The sequence below is a fragment of the Equus caballus genome, chromosome 20 (genome assembly GCF_041296265.1).
Source record: "Equus caballus isolate H_3958 breed thoroughbred chromosome 20, TB-T2T, whole genome shotgun sequence".
Lineage (NCBI taxonomy): Eukaryota > Metazoa > Chordata > Mammalia > Perissodactyla > Equidae > Equus > Equus caballus.
The window spans coordinates 6,605,987-6,623,848 of record NC_091703.1 but is presented as its reverse complement, the minus strand read 5'-3'; the positions used below and the strand labels follow the sequence as shown (position 1 = coordinate 6,623,848).

The 17,862-nt window shown below is 43.2% G+C and overlaps 1 protein-coding gene across 2 annotated transcripts in view; it reads right to left on the bottom strand.

The window, feature by feature from the left end:
- The window catches only part of CDYL (chromodomain Y like), a 247,461-nt gene extending 234,200 nt beyond the window's left edge, over positions 1-13,261 (bottom strand). The window contains exons 1-2 of one of the 2 annotated variants that reach the window (XM_023624396.2): positions 13,067-13,261; positions 2,713-2,851 (exon numbers count right to left, since the gene is read on the bottom strand). In XM_023624396.2, the coding sequence (XP_023480164.1) occupies positions 2,713-2,715 (3 nt within the window). In that variant the 5' untranslated portion in view covers positions 2,716-2,851; positions 13,067-13,261. The remainder of the gene's footprint in view (positions 1-2,712; positions 2,852-13,066) is intronic. The other variant, XM_023624393.2, reaches the window with a different exon arrangement.
- Positions 13,262-17,862: the final 4,601 nt, after the last annotated feature.

Below are 17,862 nucleotides of genomic sequence, written 5' to 3'. Positions count from 1 at the left end.
ACAATCAGCTTATCTAGAGTTTCCAAAAATTCTGCAGCTGCCTTCACATCAGCACTTGCAGACTCACCACTCACTTTCACATTATGTAATGAATAATGATTCTTGAATCGTTTAAACCACCCGGAGCTAGCAGTAAATCCAACATCATAGTCAGGTCCAGTCTTTTCTTTCAACATTACCGTGATCATCTGCTGCTGAGAGGGACACACTTCTGTGTCTGGCCTTCAATCCAGACCATTAGAAGTTTATCCATGTCTGATAGAGGCCCTTCTCGAATTTTTGTTAGTTTCTTTGCCTTCAACGAAGCAGATCCTTTAACAGCTTCTGTCACTTTGTTCTTGTTCTTCAAGATTATAGCTGTGGTGGAACAGGACATGCGTTTCCTCCTTTATAGTCCTTAATCACTTTTTTTTTTTTTTTAAAGATTTTATTTTTTCCTTTTTCTCCCCAAAGCCCCCCGGTACATAGTTGTGTATTCTTCGTTGTGGGTTCCTCTAGTTGTGGCATGTGGGACGCTGCCTCAGCGTGGTCTGACGAGCAGTGCCATGTCCGCGCCCAGGATTCGAACCGACGAAACACTGGGCCGCCTGCAGCGGAGCGCGCGAACTTAACCACTCGGCCACGGGGCCAGCCCCAGTCCTTAATCACTTTTAATTTCGTTTCCAGGTCAGTCACTTGATGTGGGCTCTTACTGGCAAGAATAGCAGTGGATTTTGTATGCTTAGGGGCCATGATGACATAACATGAGATTAAATCAAGCACAAGAGTTCAGATCCTGGGCACAGACCTAGCACTGCTCCTCAAGCCATGCTGAGGCGGCGTCCCACATAGCAGAAACTAGAAGGACCTACAACTAGAATATACAACTATGTACTGGGGGGCATTGGGGAGAAGAAGAAAAAAAGAGGAAGATTGGCAACAGATGTTAGCTCAGGTGCCAATCTTTAAAAAAATCAAGTACAAGAGAAAATGATGGAATCAATGAAGAGATGCAGTAAACACGAGATCTATGAGGCTGCTTCCGGCATAGTATGATACACTGTTTTACAGTAAACTTCTTTTAACATAAGTAGGAGTATACTCTAAAATAATGATGACTATAGTATAGTAAATACATAATCCGGTAACATAGTTGTTTATCATGATTATCAAGTATTATGTACTGTGTGTAATTGTATGCACTATACTTTTATATGACGGGCAGCGCAGAGGGTTTGTTTACAGCAGCATCACCACAAACACGTGAGTAATGGTTGCATTACAATGTTACCACAGCTGTGATGTTATGATGGCTGCAGTGTCCCTAGGCAGTAGGAATTTTCAGCTCCACTATAATCTTATGGGCCCATCACTGTATATACAGACCACTGCTGACTGAAACATCATTATATGGTGCGTGACTATAATGAAATAGGAAAGTTTGGTACTAAAAACTATGTTATCTCTGAGTAGTAGGAATATGGATGATTTATGTTTTTTACTTTTAAAAAATACTTTTAAGAAAAACTGTACAGGTATTACTTTAAAAATCAGAAAAACAGCAAAAGCAAACAAAAAACCTTGTATTTTAAGAACTGAAATGCAACTTTGCCCAGGCAGAAGTCCTTGACCGTAGACCCTGGCTGTCTCAGCTGTGGCAGGAAGTCTCTCTGCCAGAAAATCAACAGCTCCAGCCACACGTGGGCTTAGAAGCTGTAGCAGCGAGAGCATCCCAGTAGTCAAAACAGGGGTCAGGGGACTGAGAACAAACTCTTTCAAACATAACTTTGGACTCTGCTTCCCACCTACCCCTCTGTTGCTGATTTCCGTCTCATGTCCCCACTGCCTGCTCATGCTTGCACTGGAGTGCCCCACTCCTTTTGGACTCATCATTACCGAAACTGACTTGGACCTCCACCAAGTCTTTCCTGATAGGATCTAATCTCTCCTTCATTTGATCTTCCATGGTTCTTTGTGCCTCTCGGGGCGCCTACCTGCTGGTACCTGTACTGCATTGATTTGAGCACCTGTCTTGTTCTTCTTGCAGAATGAGAGCTCCCTGAAGTAGCGTTTTTGTTTTTCTCATGGCTATCCACCCCAAAGCACCTAGCCCCGTGCGTTTCTTATGGGAGGCACCCAAAAACATATACAGTAAATAAGTGAAAGAATGAACAGATGACTTCTGCAGGTTGCTAGCTCTCAAGACATCTGGACTTCCTTGTTGTTTCTTAGCAATGTAGAAATCCACTTTCTCATTCTATTTTGCCCTGTCAAGACTCCAGGCATGCCCTAGTGAAGATAAGGCAGAAAGAATTAGTGCTGCCTTCTCTGATATCTGTAAACACGGGGTATAAGATGTGCCATCATTTGACTTGGAGGAAGTGGAAAATGGAACTCAGCCAACAATTTCTTAGGTCATTAAAAGTTATTTAAAAAAGCAATAAGAGACACAAAAGTAACCTTTGCAATAAAAAGGAAGCTCTGGTTACAAAAAAATTAATTTAGGGAAGCTAGATGGGAGAAGATTTAAAGAGAATGGAAGGAGAGGAGAACTTACGAGAGACGGGGTGTTGTCAGAACAGCTATGATACGATGACTCTGGAAGACCAGAATGCTTATGCTGGACAGCTTCTGACTACAAGCTAGTAAAATCATTATTTTTCAATAAAACGCATCTTTCTAAGAATTTTGCCCTACTGCATCGGAACCGATTCAGTTGCTGGAAGGTCTTACCATTGTTTCTCCTCAGAAATAACTTCCAGGTAGTGCTCTTGTATTGCTGGTTCTTATTCCTGCTGTCCCCCAGGCTGGCCCGTGTCCTGCCTGGGATGCCATAAACTCTTCTGCGGTCTCTGCGTTCTCTGATCACCACCTGCAATTACAATCCCAGTGAAAGGAATTTACTAAAGTCAATGGAAGAATGAAGGCTCACAGCATTTAACTCCTTTCCCAAGGTCCATATTGAATTTGGGAGGGAGCCAGCATTTTGTGCTTGTGCGGAGGAAGCAATAAATATCATTAAAGACTGCGTTGAGAGTAGTAATGCATTTAAAATGATAAAGAATAAAAAATAATTTTTAAAGTTGTCAGTCTTGCTCATCTTCACCACAATGGATGTCAATATCTTGCTTACCTGCAATGAAGTGTTACAGTCTATTAAAGAGTAGGTAAGCTGTGTGGCCCCATGTTCATCATGAAGGTTGGAAGGCTGCCATTTGGGGTCATGAAAGTGTGTCTGCATCATACCCTAAGGCCCATCTCAATTCCTCTCTTTACCTATTCTAGTAGACTGGAGGACACAGAGATGACAAGGAGATAGTCCTTTTCTCAAGTGACCTACAGTCTAGCAGGGACACAAACACATAACATCCTATACAAAAGGTCTGAAAATGAGGAAGAAGTAATGAGATGTTTAAACGGAGACTAGGAAGTGCTTCATTCTGAGGTAGGGAGAGCAGGAACAAAGGCGCAGGGGCGTGGAAAAGTGTGGTAGGTTTTCAGAGCAGGGAGTGGATGGGCCTGCCTGTGGCAGAGGGTTTATGAAAACGTGGTCGGAGATGGTGCTGGAAAGACTATACCTTTTGGAATTTGTTTTGGATAAGTTAAAAAACCTGAGGTCATGGCTCAACAACAAAAAAACACACAACCCGATCAAAAAATGGGCAGAGGACATGAACAGACATTTCTCAAAAGAAGATATGAATATGGCCAATAGACCCATGAAAAGATGTTCATCATCGCTAATCATCAGGGAAATGCAAATCAAAACTACACTAAGATATCACCTTACACCCGTTAGATTGGCAAAAACATCCAAAACCAAGAGCGACAAATGTTGGAGAGGTTGTGGAGAAAAAGGAACCCTCATACACTGTTGGTGGGAATGCAAACTGGTACAGCCACTATGGAAAACAGTATGGAGATTTCTCAAAAAGTTAAAAATTGAAATACCCTATGATCCAGCCATCCCATTACTAGGTATCTATCCTAAGAACCTGAAATCAGAAATCCCAAGAGTCCCTTGCACCCCTATGTTCATCGCAGCATTATTTACAATAGCCAAGACGTGGAACCAACCTACATGCCCAGAAACTGATGATTGGATAAAGATGTGGTATATATATACACAATGGAATACTACTCAGCCATAAAAAAGACAAAATTGGCCCATTCACAGCAACGTGGATGGACCTCGAGGGTATTATGTTCAGCGAAATAAGCCAGTCAGAGAAAGATGAACTCTATATGACTCCACTCATAGGTGGAAGTTAGTATATTGACAAGGAGATCTGATCGGTGGTTACCAGGGAAAAGGGGGGGTGGGGGGAGGGCACAAAGGGGGAAGTGGTGTACCCACAACATGACTAACAAAAATGTACAACTGAAATCTCACAAGGTTGTAATCTATCATAACATTAATTTAAAAAAAAAAAAAAAAAAACCTGAGGTCATTTCCTGTGGCTTTTAAGACACTTATCTTGAAACCTATTTAAACTGATGTCATACACAGCTAAGCAGAGCCCTAACTCAGAGGGTACACCAAGATCACTGTTGTCAACACAGGGAACTGGGAGAACCGAGCCCTCTCCACCCGAGGCAGACACTGATGGAATTCTGTGGTGGTCAGCACTGCCCGGCACTCCTGACCGGCACTGAGTTTTGTTGGGGAATGTGTGATATGACCTTAAAGGGCTGGTCTCATCCCCCAACGTGTCCAAGCGTCCTCACCAATCCATGCAAATGGCAGCTGATCTTTTATATCATGGTGTAAGTTGAGATCAAATGTGTTTTCTTGGAAGCTGCCTTTCTGCTTTAAGTCAGGGAACGCTGAGCGTAGCTGAGAGCTGAAGAAGCCGGTGGCTGGGGGAGCTTGACCCCTCCATCTGGGGCTGACCAGCAACAGTGCTGTGAAGGGGGCCAGGGTGGTGTTTGGCCTCCTGAACCATACTGATAATGTCGAATATTCATTGAGAGCTGGTTACACATCAGGCATTGCACTAAGCATTGTGTATGTATTCTCTAATTTAATCTTCCCAACAACCCTGGGAGCAAGATTCTATAATCCTTACTTGACAGGTGAGGAATTTCCGTTCCTAAAAGTTAACCTCCCTTGAAGGCATCCGGTAAGTGTTGAGGCTGGGACTTGAACCCAGGCACTCTGAGTTCTTACTGTCTTATCCCCCTTCCTCTGTCAAAACCTGATTTCAGAAAAGGCCTTAGAGACATAGTCAAGCCACAGAGAGGCAGTGTGGTGTAGGGGTTAGGAACATGGACCATGGAATCAATCTGATTTGAGTTTGAGTCCTGGCCCCACGCCTTCCCTGTGTGACCAGACAAATGGCCTAACTCCCCAGCCTTCAGGGTCTGCCTCTGTAAGATGCTGCCAGCCGCCGCACACACCTCACAGATTGTCACAGTGTGAGATGAAATGAGATGTACAACAACCCTGGCATGCGGTGTGTTCTCAAAAAATGTTAGCTGTTGTTGTCATCCAAAGGAGCTATGAGTGGTGTCTCCACCACTGGGATATTTGTTTTACCAATCAAATAGTACTTCAGCCAAAAGAAATGAATCTAATGGTAGAAGTTTCAGGAATTTGTACTCAATTAATTTTTAGTTAAGTAATACATGAACAGCTACTCAATTACAAGAAGCTCAAACAATGCAGATAGTTCAGTTGCCTTTAATCAGCCACATGGTGGAATCTGACTCATCGTTGTGTATCGTGGTGGAGCCCTGTTAGAGGGGCCGGGAGGTCCTTCCTTGGCATCTGGAAGTGGCACCATGTGGGCCGACGTCTTAGAGGCCGGCTTTCCTCTAGCCTTACCGGGCGAGGATCCTCCTCTTGCTGCTCCTGTGAGAAGCAGGGCTGGGAACCGTGAGTGCGGGAATGGTGGTGCCCAAGAGATGCGCAGGGCTGCGGAGATAGGCTCCAGCCCTGCTGCGCCCCCGACTGCCTTGTGCTCCTAGTCCGCACTTCCTGATTGTAAACCAAGAGCCTGAATCCAGATGGTCTTCAGGCCCATTTTCAGGGGGCATTTCATTTGGTCCCCCGACTCTATAGGTGCTGGAATGATGAGCCACTCCCACACCGAGTGAGTTGCCCAAGGTCACATACTTAGGAAGTGGCAGAGCTAAGACTGGAAAGAACCCCTCACCTCTAGTTCTCGTGGCTTGGACATCTGTAGCAAATGAGTCGTGAATATTTTTCTTTCCTCTCTCATCCAATTTCTCATAAGTGCGAGCCATGTTGAGCTCTAAAATGCTCTGGCTCTAACACTCTCAATCTTCTCCCTGTCGAGGACCAGCAGAGTTGTTCCAGGCATGGATGGGTGTGAAAATAAAGGAGTAAAGCCTCTTTCTGCCCCGGCCGGGAGGATCCCAGTGGGACACGACACAGGGCATGAGAGAACTCACCATGAGCAGCTGGCCTGGACATAAATGCCCTTCAGCTGTGCCCGGGAGGGTGGCCCTGCCCACACACGGCTGTCCTGGGCCTCTAATCAAATCCACCAACTGTGGGAATGGGGATAGCAGCCACCTGTGTGGGCCCACCCATTTCCGGTCTTCTTCACTCCCCTGGTCACCGGCTCCATTTCTACCTTCACTCGAGACTCTGCCAACAGCCTTGCCCAGGAAGAAATTCAGGGGAATTTCTGGCATCTCTCCACCCCACAGGAATGGAAATTACTTCAACGTCTGCCAATAACAGTTGGGATAACAGAGTCATTATTGCTCAAGGGCAGAATTCTGATTCTCTTGCTGCCACGTGCTCCTAGCCTGAACCCCCCCACGTTGGTGGCAGCAGGATCTGCTTCTACTTAACTGTTATTCTTTTCTTTTATACTGCAGCGATGGCCTGCCCTCCTGCAGCCTCAGTTGAAGCCCCCCACTGGCCAATTTGGATGCGTACGTCCTTCATCCAACCCAGAACAGGAACTCACATCTACACAAAGAAAGATTATCCAGGGAAGATTTTCAGAAAATAGCCCCGATGTCTGAATTACCCTGAGCACTGTGATTCTGTGCTGTTCTCTGGGCTCAGTCACCAAATATGCCAGGCAAGTAAGCTATCACTGAGAAAGACAGAGCTCATAAGGGAAAGTCAGAGAAGCGAGAAAAGGGCCTTCTGCTCCCCTTGAGGAGAAATCTGAGGAGAGAACAAGGAAAACCGACAGTCATGATTAAGCAACCAGACAACACGAGCTCCGGGGCTCAGCAGACTGGAGTCTTTTCTCTCTCAGCTCTGCCATTTACTAGGTGTGTGACTGCCAGCAAGTCACTGCCTTCCTGCTTCATCATTTCCTCGTCTGTAATAGGAAAGGGTTAAGTTAAAGGGCCCCTTCTGGAGAAGGCATTCAGTTAGCACACCATCTCTTCTCCACACAGGCTGAGGCTGAGCCGGGGAGGAGGAGGTAGAAGCTTCAGCTGTGATCCTTGCCCTTAAGAAATCAGTGATCTTGTTGGGGAGACCAGTACATGGATTAACGGTGGTGACAAGTTCATTGTGTGGAATTTTGTGGTGAATCTCTGGGTTTATTTCAACCGCAGAAATTTAGAAAGGGGTGAGAGCAGAGGTCTGGGAAGCTTTGTGGAGAAAGTAAAACTGGACAAGGGCCTTGAAGTAGGGGAGAGGATAAATGAAGCCTCCAGGTGAGCAGAGTAAAGAAGAAAGACAGGAACACAGCATGTATGTGGGGCTAGGAGGGGACCCTGCGGAGTGGAGTGGAGATGCATGTTGGAAAAAGGAGCTGAATGTGTTCTCCAGATGAGGCCCACTATGCCAGCCTTGAAAGCCATTGCATTCCTTCCTCTTTTCTTCATTCATTTATTTATCTTGTTGGAGTATCTACTATGTAAGTTATTTAGAGTCTTTGGCTGAGATTCAAGAGTAAAGCCTACACTGAAAGTTTTAAGATTTGTTTCTGATATGAAGGTCTAGAGATAATATTGATTAGATTAAGAGGGACCAAATAGGCAGTGATTCTCAACCCCGCTGGCACATTGAAAAATTATGGACGCCTCTGCCCCTTCTCTAGCAATTCTGATTTTATTTGGTCTGGGGAGGGGGTCTGAGCATAGTCCCTTCCTTTCCATTTCCTTCCTTCCTCCCTCCTTCGCTCCTTCTGTCTCTCTTTCCTTCCTCCCTCCTTCCCTCTGTCTCTCCCTCCTTCCCTCCCTCCTTTTTCCCTCCCTCTGTCTCTCCTTCCTCCCTCCTCCTTCCCTCCCTCCGTCTCTCCTTCCTTCCTCCCTCCTTTTTCCCCCCTCTCTCGCTCTTTCTGCAGCTCTTTGGGTGTGAGGTGATAAGGGTCTGAAATAAAACAGCAATCAAAATGGAGGAGAAATTAAGATAAAGAGACATTTTAAAGGAAAAAAATGGCAGCTACTCTGCTAATGAAACACAGGAGATTAAAGAGAGGTTCTGTTTCTTTCTTCAAAATATTTGTTGAGCAGTTACCGTATACCTCCTACTGAATCTGAAGCTGTGGGAAATTCAGATGGTAAGACCCTGGTCTTGCCTTCAAGGAGCCTATGTCTAGTAGATGACAAAGAAAGTAACCCTATACAAGGAGAATATGGAAGGTGACTGAAGGGTAATTTTTTTTAAGGTGTAGAGAACAGAGAGGAGAGGGGCAGAGTTTCCCTCTCGTGGACAGAATGGGGAAAGTCTCCACAGAGGTACCATTTAGTGGAAATTTGAAGCCTGGGCAGGTTTTCTGCTGGTGGGGAGGGGCGAAGGGGCCCTCTGATGCCAGTCACAGTGAAAGGAAAGGTATGGGGATGGTTGGATATAATGAATGGCAGAGTTAACACATGATCCCCAAGAAGCATGTGGTGACTGGAAGACTTGGAGGGGAAGGTAGATTACTGCTGGAAAAGGCTAGATGAGTTGAAGTCAGATTTGAGGTTTTTTTTGCTGAGGAAGATTTGCCCTGAGCTAATATCTGTCACCAATCTTCCTCATGGCCACAACATGGCTGCTGACAAGTGGTGTAGGTCCGCACCTGGGAACTGAACCTGGGCTGCCAAAGGGGAGTGCACCAAACTTAATCACTGGGCCACCAGGGCTGGCCTCAGATTTGTTTTTTAACAACCTTTTGTTTGTTAACTGTTGGCAATGTTTTATTATTATTTTATTATTATTTCTTGACCTTAGTGTTATATGAGTGCTCACTTTATACGTATTTCTTTAAATATACATATAAGCTTTATCAACTTTCTGCATAGATGTTATTTTTCACATCTTTAAAATGTTTAAAGAACAGTAGAAAAATCAATATAACATCATAAAGATACATGCACCTAACAACACAATCTTGAACTATATCAAATAAATAGGAAAAATTACATAAATTAACAATTGTAGTTGGAGATATTTTAACAGGCATCTCTAAGAACTGTAGATCAAATAGAAAAAAATAGCGTGAATTTGAATGAGCTGAAAACACAATTTAAAAATATGTATATCCAAAATAACAGAAAACAGACATTCTTTCTGAACATACATAGGAATTTATACCAGTAGACCATGCGTTACGCTGTAATGGAAGCTTCAATAAATTCTAAAGAATCAATCCCATTCAGACAATGTCCTTCAACTACATTTTTGAAAAGGTCACTAAAATAAAGTCCCACATGTTTAGAAATTACATAACGTATGATTGAATAACACTTGTTTTAAAAAATAAATATTTAGAACTAAATAAAACACTACATGATAGAATTTGTGTAACACAGCTAAAGTAGTACTTAAAGGAAAACTTATAGCTTTAAATATACTAACGAACAAGAAGGATTAAAAACAAATGAGTTGCTAAATGAGATACCACTTCACACCCATTAGGATGGCTATTATCAAAAAAATAAGATAACAAGTCTTGTGAGGATAATATTAACTTTTTAATTAAGGTGTTATTTATGTACAACAAAATGCACCATTTTAGAAGTCATTTTTTTTTTTAAGGTCTTGAATGCCCAGGTAAGGGATTTGGATGGCCAGAGGCTGTATGCTGCAATAAAAATTCAGGCACTGGCTCTATGGTGTAGTGGTTAAGTCCAGCATGCTCTGCTTTGGCAGCCTGGGTTTATGGGTTCGGGTCCTGGGTGCTGACCCATACCACTCATCAAGCCACACTGTGGCAGTGACCCACATACAAAATAGAGGAAGATTGGCACAGATGTTAGCTCAGGGTTAATCTTCCTCAAGCAAAAAAAAAAAAAAAAAGAGGAAGATTGGCAATAGATGTTAGCTCAGAACGAAGCTTCCTCACACACACACACATAAATCAACAGACTTGACATTGAATTACAGTCCCATCATTTGCTAACTATGTGATCTCAGATAAATTACTTGAGTCTCAGGGCCTCATTTCCTCATCTTCGATGGTGATAGGACTACACCTCCAGGGGAATACGGAAAGGATCAAATAAAGTATTGTACATAAAATACTTGGCACATAGTAGGGACATAATAGGTATTAATTCTCTTTCTATTTTACTCATCAGAATCTTCAAGGGTGGGACCATAGTATCCGTGCATTTGAAAAGCACTCTAGGTGATTCTGACGTACAACTAAACTTTGAATCATTGGTGTAGGCAGTGGGAGCCATGATATAATTTTGATAGGGGAAATGGCATTATTAGAGCTATACATTAGGACTCTCAGTCTGCAGTGGCATTAACTAGGCCTGGAAGCCTGGGAGAATGAGGAAACACGGAGTGCGGACAGAGTGGAGGATCTGATCTGGGGGACTGTGACGAGCTTGGTTTCAGCTGATGTTTGTCTATTCATCAACAAGTCAACCTTGATTCGGGCCTACTTTGAGTGAGGCCCTGTATTTCCCACAGAGATAAATGCATCCTCACTTCCCTGACTCATCTCTTGAGGAACAACTCTTGGAAGGCTTTCTGTGGCCTCTCTCTTCCTTGTCTTTTGGCTGGCTCAGTGATGGTGCTGGTAGCATCAGTTCAGGAACGTTTAGGGGTTTCCGGTTAACTATGGGGTGCAGAGCTTTCAGCCACAGGTATTCCACTGGGGTGGTAGTGCATTGGCTTTTTGTCTTTCCTTTGGGATCTTCTCGCCTGGGATCCACAACCACTTTCTAGTCTAGATCTCATTCTTAGTACAAATCTCTAGACTTAGGTTCTGATTCTTCTTTTTCCTAACACTAGGAACTCCCAGGCAGGGTAGAGAAGAACATGAAACCATGATATCATCCACCTAGTATGACTAGGTAGCTGTAACAATGGCTGCCAGAAGGGGCTGCACAGAGTGCTTGCTCATCTTTCCTGGATAGTCGATTTCTTGGGACAAACACATGCCACCTTGGAGGACTTATGCTGGCTGCCTATCATGTTATCACAAGAGGATAACTGTTGTTAGACCCTGAAAGAAGGAACAAATATCTATAGCTGACAGGGAAGCATGTGGCTTTATAACTTGTTTTGTTCTCAACAGGCCTTCGTGTCCCTGTTTTTTCTTAACTTTAGGTACATGGTCCCATGCGAACCATGACAGGAAGAATTAAACTAGGCGAGGAGGCCAGAGAGAGTCCCCAAAGAAGAGACAATGGATATCAGATTGGAAGGAAGAGGGGAGGCTGATGGGGGAAGGGTGGTAGACTGAGATGTTGGCGACGGCAGTGGGCATGGAGAGTCTCCAGCCATGTGAACAAAGGGCAGAGAATGGAACAAATCAAAACATAACTAGCACTGTACAAGATGCAGTTGGAGAGATAGGTTGACTAAGGCATGCAGCCAGTGTAACTTCGTCTTTATCCTATGATCAATAGGGTGGCACTGAAAACTTTTGAAAGCAAGGAGATAAAATAAATTAAATTTTCCTTTTGTAAAGATCATATGGCTGCTGTGTAAAGACAAGGTTAGAGAGGGGCCAGAGTACTTTTGGGAGTAGTTCAGGTGAGAGATGACAGTAGCTTGGCCTATGTGATGTACTAGAGATTGAAGTGAACCAAAGATTGAGGAAGCAGATTTGACAGTTCTTGCTGATGAAATAGAGATGATGATGTGAGTCGGTGGAAGTTATTAAGATTGACTGCTTGTAGATGGTGACCATTCTGTCCTGCTGTCAATTCAGTGCCATAGGCCTAAAATGGAATGTCTCGTCTTTTCTCCACATGTCTCTATCTGGCTTGCTATAGACTATTTGTGTTCCCCCGAAATTCATGTGTTGAAACCTAGTGCCCAATGTGATGGTATTAGGAGATGGGGCATTTGGGAGGTGATTAGGTCAAAAGGGTGGAGCCCTCATGAATGAGATTAATGTCCTCAGAAAAGAGACCACAGAGAGCACCCCCGACCCCTCCACTGTCTGAGGACCAAGTCTGTGAACCAAGAAGTGAGCTTTCACCAGACGCCGAATCTGCGGGCACCCTGACCTGGACTCCAGCCTCCAGAACTGGGGGAAATAAATGTTTGTTGTTTAAGCCCCCCAGTCTATGGTTTTCTGTTATAGCAGCCCAAACGGGCTAAGACATGGCCTGTATCTGCTAATGACACAATCACTTTTCTAGTCATTCTATCTAAAATCTGGACATAATTTTGAACTTCTGTCTCACTTCTATCTCCAAATCTAATTGGTCACAAAGTGCAGAATTCTTTCCTTTTGCAATGTCTCTTGCATCTTTTCCTTTATTTTTATTCCAATTCAGGCTCATTATTATCTAAAACACCTGGTAGTTGGTGCCTAAATTTTATCTCCCAACCCTGGTCTCCATCTTGAATGCCATACCACCTCGTTCTCTCTCCACTGTTGCTTTCACCATTCTGTTCCTTCCACAGAACCTTGTAGTGGTTCCCCATTGGCCTGGAGTGAAATCTGAATACCTTGGTTTAGAATTCAAGGCCTTCTGCAATCCGTCACTAGTCATTTACTTTGCCACTCTCCGCTCCTCTATACTAGTAGTTTAAAAACTCTTTTAAAGTTACAGAACCCTTTGTTCAAATGGACTCTTTGTTCAAAAACATGGCAGCTCCAGAAGTAAAGCAATAAGAGTGGAGCTTTTGGTTGAAGCAGGATGGGAATTGATTTCCTCTCCCTGCCCGTTACCTCCTTTCCACCCCTACCTGCTTTGTCCCCTGAGATGAGTCTTTTCAGAATGTTGTTTGAAATCCATCAGCTTCCAGGAATGCTCTTAGGTAGAAATAGGGGTTCTCCTCAAGGAATAAGTGGGTCACTGAACCCAACGTGTGTTTCCCTCCACTGGGTCTCTAGTCTGCCTCTCCTCTGGTTGTGTCCTCATCAGGCAGGGTCTCTGCCTCATAAAAGGCCCCCTCTGTGATGTCATGTGGACATCCTCACCACACCTCTGTAGGGAGCACAACAGCAGTTTTAATAGTACTGCTTCTTGCAGCATCTTTCAAGAAGTTAAGGGTATCACAACAAACAGCCCAGTCAAAGCAATTTTACAGGGACCATCCAGTATGGTACAAACACTTCCTTGGTCTGATTTGATCTAGAAAATGTTATATACAGAGCAGAGGTCTCCAAACCCGGGGATGGGGCCCCAGAACTTGTGTTTATAAATAGCCCCCTGAGTTCTGAACCAGTAAAAGGAGCACTAGGAAACAGTTAAGGATGGAGATTTTAAGTTGAGTCTGGGGGAGCTGAGAGGATGGTGATACTGAGTGACAATATGATAGTGCTCTATGTGGATATCATGTCATAATTTACAATGTATTTTTCTCATGGAGGAACAGAAGAGTTGGAAGTGCAGAAGAAGAGGTAGGTTTGAAGGGGATCATCTTGCTTTCAGTTTTGAGCAGATGGAATTTAAAACCCTGTGGGCCAAATGGGGGCAGCTCTCAGGCCGGCAGTTGGAAATTTGGGTCTGGGACTCACGAGAGAAGGGCTGGATGGATGTAAGTGTGAGAACCCTCTGTAGAGAGGAGGCACTTGAAGCTGTGAGAGGGGTGAGCTCTTTCAGGAAGAGAGAAGAGGGAGTCTTTGTGAAGAGCTGACATTTAGTCAACAAAGAAGGAGCAGAGTGAGTAAAGGACGCAGAAGATGTGGCCAGAAAGGTAGCAGGGGAAGCTCAAGTGTAGTCTACCTGGTCCAGGGAGGGAGGCGCTTCAGGAAGGAGGGTGTGGGTAGTCAACAGGACTAATATCATCCACCCCGGCTACTGAGGAGGAGAAGGGTGAGAGGAGGCCAGGATCACCTTGCAAGTTTTGAAGGAGGATGTATGCTGGGAATGAGTGGAGAGTTGTTTCTTGTGGGCCTGAGAACTGAGTGGGAAGTGAGGGGTCCCCCTTTCCTTCCCTTTATCCAGAGAGAGAATTTCAATCCAAAGGACTCCTGACCACATTCTTCTACTTTATAAAGAAAATATTATATTTTTTTTTTCCTGTGGGGAAGATTGGCCCTGAGTTAACCTCTGTGCCAATCCTCCTCCGTTTTTTGTCTGTGGGACACCGCCACAGCATGGCTTGATAAGCAGTGCACAGGTCCATGCCTGGGATCTGAACTCGAGAGCACGGGGCCTCTGAAATGGAGTGCAGGAACTCAACCACTATACCACCCAGCTGGCCCCCAAAATATTATGTTTTGAAGGAATCCAATTACCCAAGAAAAACTGAGTAAACTCAGAAACACTGATTATTATGGGTGACTCTGAGAGTTGAGGTCCTTCACAGGAGAGATTTAACTCCTTCTTTGGAGAAAAAAATTTACCTTGAAGAAGAGACTGTCCAACCTTTAAACCCTTACATGTAACAGAGGTTCAGAACCCTTCATTGCTAAATTCCTGTGACTTTACCGCTGAAGCTTTTGACAGGTTCCTTCAAAGTACCATCTCTTTTGATGTGTCCTTGCTGGCAAGAGAAGGGTCTCCAGGATGCTCAGCATCTGCATGATTGTTCCAAATGGCCCAGAAAGGCTTGAAACAATGGATTCAGAGTGAGATGTTTCTGTGATGGGAATGTGAAAATAGACCCGTTTAGGAGTTGATGTCATTTTCTAACTATTGAAAACTTGGTCCTTTTTCCTTCTTTCTTTCCTTAGTACATATATCTTGAGAAAGTTCTTTCTGGGACAATGAAAATATTGTGTATGTGTGTGTGTCAAATATTTGTTAAACTGAACAATTATTGATTGTATTATTTAGCACTTTCATTATTTTTTTGCATCCTTAACTTTCATTTTGGTTTTTTTTAATTTTTGGTGAGGAAGATTTGCCCTGAGCTAACGTCTGTTGCCAATCTTCCTCTTCTTGCTTGAGGAAGATTGTGGCTGAACTAACATCTGTTCCAGTCTTCCTCTGTTTTGTGTGTGGCATAACACCACAGCATGGCTTGATGAGTGGTGTGTAAGGGCTATGCCTGGGATCTGAATCTGTGAACCCTGGGCCACAGAAGCAGAGCATGCAAACTTAACAACTATGCCACCTGGCCAGCCCCTTAACCTTCATTTTTTATTTTGTCTTTTTATTATGAAAAATTTCAAATAACACAGAAAAGTGGAAAGAAGAGTACAATGTGCATAAATCTATACCTAGATTTAACATTTCTTAATATTTTGCCATATTTGCTTCATATGTAAATGTGTATATGCACATATATATATTTTCCTAAACCATTTCAAAGTTAGATTACATACACTCAGAAGCTTCACCTCTAAATACTCCAGCATGGCTTTCTAAAAATGACATTCTCCTACATAACCACAATACGAATGTCACACCTAAGTAAACTAATAATTCCCCAGCCGACAGTTAAATTTCCTTAATTGTCCCCAAAATATCTTGTTTGTTCAAAACAGGGTCCAATTAAGAACATCTCTCTTTTGCTAGAACAACTGTTCCTTCCTTTCCCCTTCTCCCAAGTACATTGACTTGTTGAAGGGATTGGGCCACTTCTCTTAAGAATGTCCCACATTCTGGATTTGTTTGATTGTTTCCTTATGGTATTGCTTAGCTTGTTCCTCTGTCCTCTGTATTTCCTGTATGTGGAAATCATAAAGAACTAAAGGCTTGGTCAGACTAAAATGAAACATATTCGGCAAGAACCCTTCACGGTGATGCTGTGCCCTTCATGTTGCTCCCAGCTTCAGAACAACACAATAACCCCACACCTTTGAAGGCTCCCAGGGGTCCCTTTCCTAAAACACACCTGCCTCTCCCAACACAGGTAGTGATTAGCCTGAATTCCGTGTTGACTGCTGCTTGTATTTTCTTTATGGCTTTATCACATGTGTATGTATCTCCAAATAATGCATTGTTTAGTTTTATGTTTGTATAAGTGAAATCATATTGTATACATTCTTTTGTGACATTTTCATTCAACTCTATTTTTGCAATTTATCCGTGTTGAAATATGAAGCGGTAGGTCATTCATTTTCATATCTGTTTGATATTCTTTTGTATGACTATACCACTATTATTTATTCATTCTACTCTCGAGAGACATTGGGTTGTTTCCAGTTTTTTGTTATTATAAATGCTGCAATAAATGTCCTCATACCTATTTTTGGTCTACATATCCAAGAGTTTCTCTAAGGTGTATATCTGGGAGTGTGATTGCAAGGATGTATGGTGTATGTAGGTACAACTTTGCTAGGTGTACTGATCAAGGTACAGTGACCAAGAACACAATGCACTCTAGCTCATGAAAACAGAAAGAGATTTATTATAGGTTATTGATCGTTTACAGAATTGTTGGGAGGGTGGAAGGAACAGACTCTAGACTGAGCTTCTAGAAATCATTTCCAAAGCCACACCAAAGGACTGGGCCACCAAGAAAGCTACCACTTTCCCCTTCATCAGGAAGATTTGTTTTGAATTGGAAGCCTGCCAATACAGTTCTGGCTCCAAAGCCACACTGCCTTAGGGGCAATTAGGAAGCCACTTCAGCTAAATCAGGAAGCCACTGTGAGACCTGCTGGCTCCAGAAGCAAGCTGCCTCTGCTCTGAAACCACCTTTTAAAGCCAGGAGGCCACCATTATAATCCCTGCCAGCAAAGCCAATGCCCTGAGCCTGCCCCTCTCCCCACTTAACTCAGTTCAAACTGCTCTGAGCGCATTGGAGAAGTCAAGCCTTAAACATATCCAGAACCCTAGCTGTGGGGGTATCTTGGAAATGCAGATTTCGGTTTTCTGCCCTTTGAAATATAGGATGGCACGCTAGAAGGAAGTTGGAGTAGAAGTGGAGCAGACCAGTTCACAGTAACGTCAAATTGCTTTCCATGCAGGGGAGCCAAACTACGCTCTTGTCAGCAGCGTATGAGACAATTGCGGCTCTACATCCTTGCCAACGCTGGGTTTGGTTGGGTTTTTGTTTTTGAAAAGCTATTTTATTGTCATCCTAATTTGCAGTTGTGCGATTAATAATGAGGTTGAGTGTGTCTTCATATAAATATGGGCCATTCTTGTTTCCTTTTCACAGATAGGCCTGTTCATGTCTTCTGTGTATTTCTTGTTCTTTTTCCTTCTTATTCATTAGGATTCCCCATTTTCTGGATAATCATTCTTTGTTGATTATATTTTACAAATATCTTCTCAGATTGAAGCTTGTCTTTTCACTTTTTTAAATGGTGATTTTACTCAACAGAAGTCTTCTTATTAGTCAATTTTATTAATTTTTTCTTTATGGTTTGTGCTTTTTTTTTGCTTGTTTAAAAATCTTTCCCTATCAACCGATCATTAGAGTATTCTTTCGTATTTTTTAAAAAAGTTTTAACGTTTTATTTTTCCTGTTTTAGTTCCCGATCCACCTGGAATTGGTTTTTACGTGTAGTGTGAAGCAGGAATCCACTTGCATTTTTTTCTATGTGGATAACCTCTTTGATCTGAATGCCAGGTCTATCCTATAACATGTTTTGATCTAAGCGTGGATCAGTTTCTGGGTTCTCTTTGTGTTCTATTTTC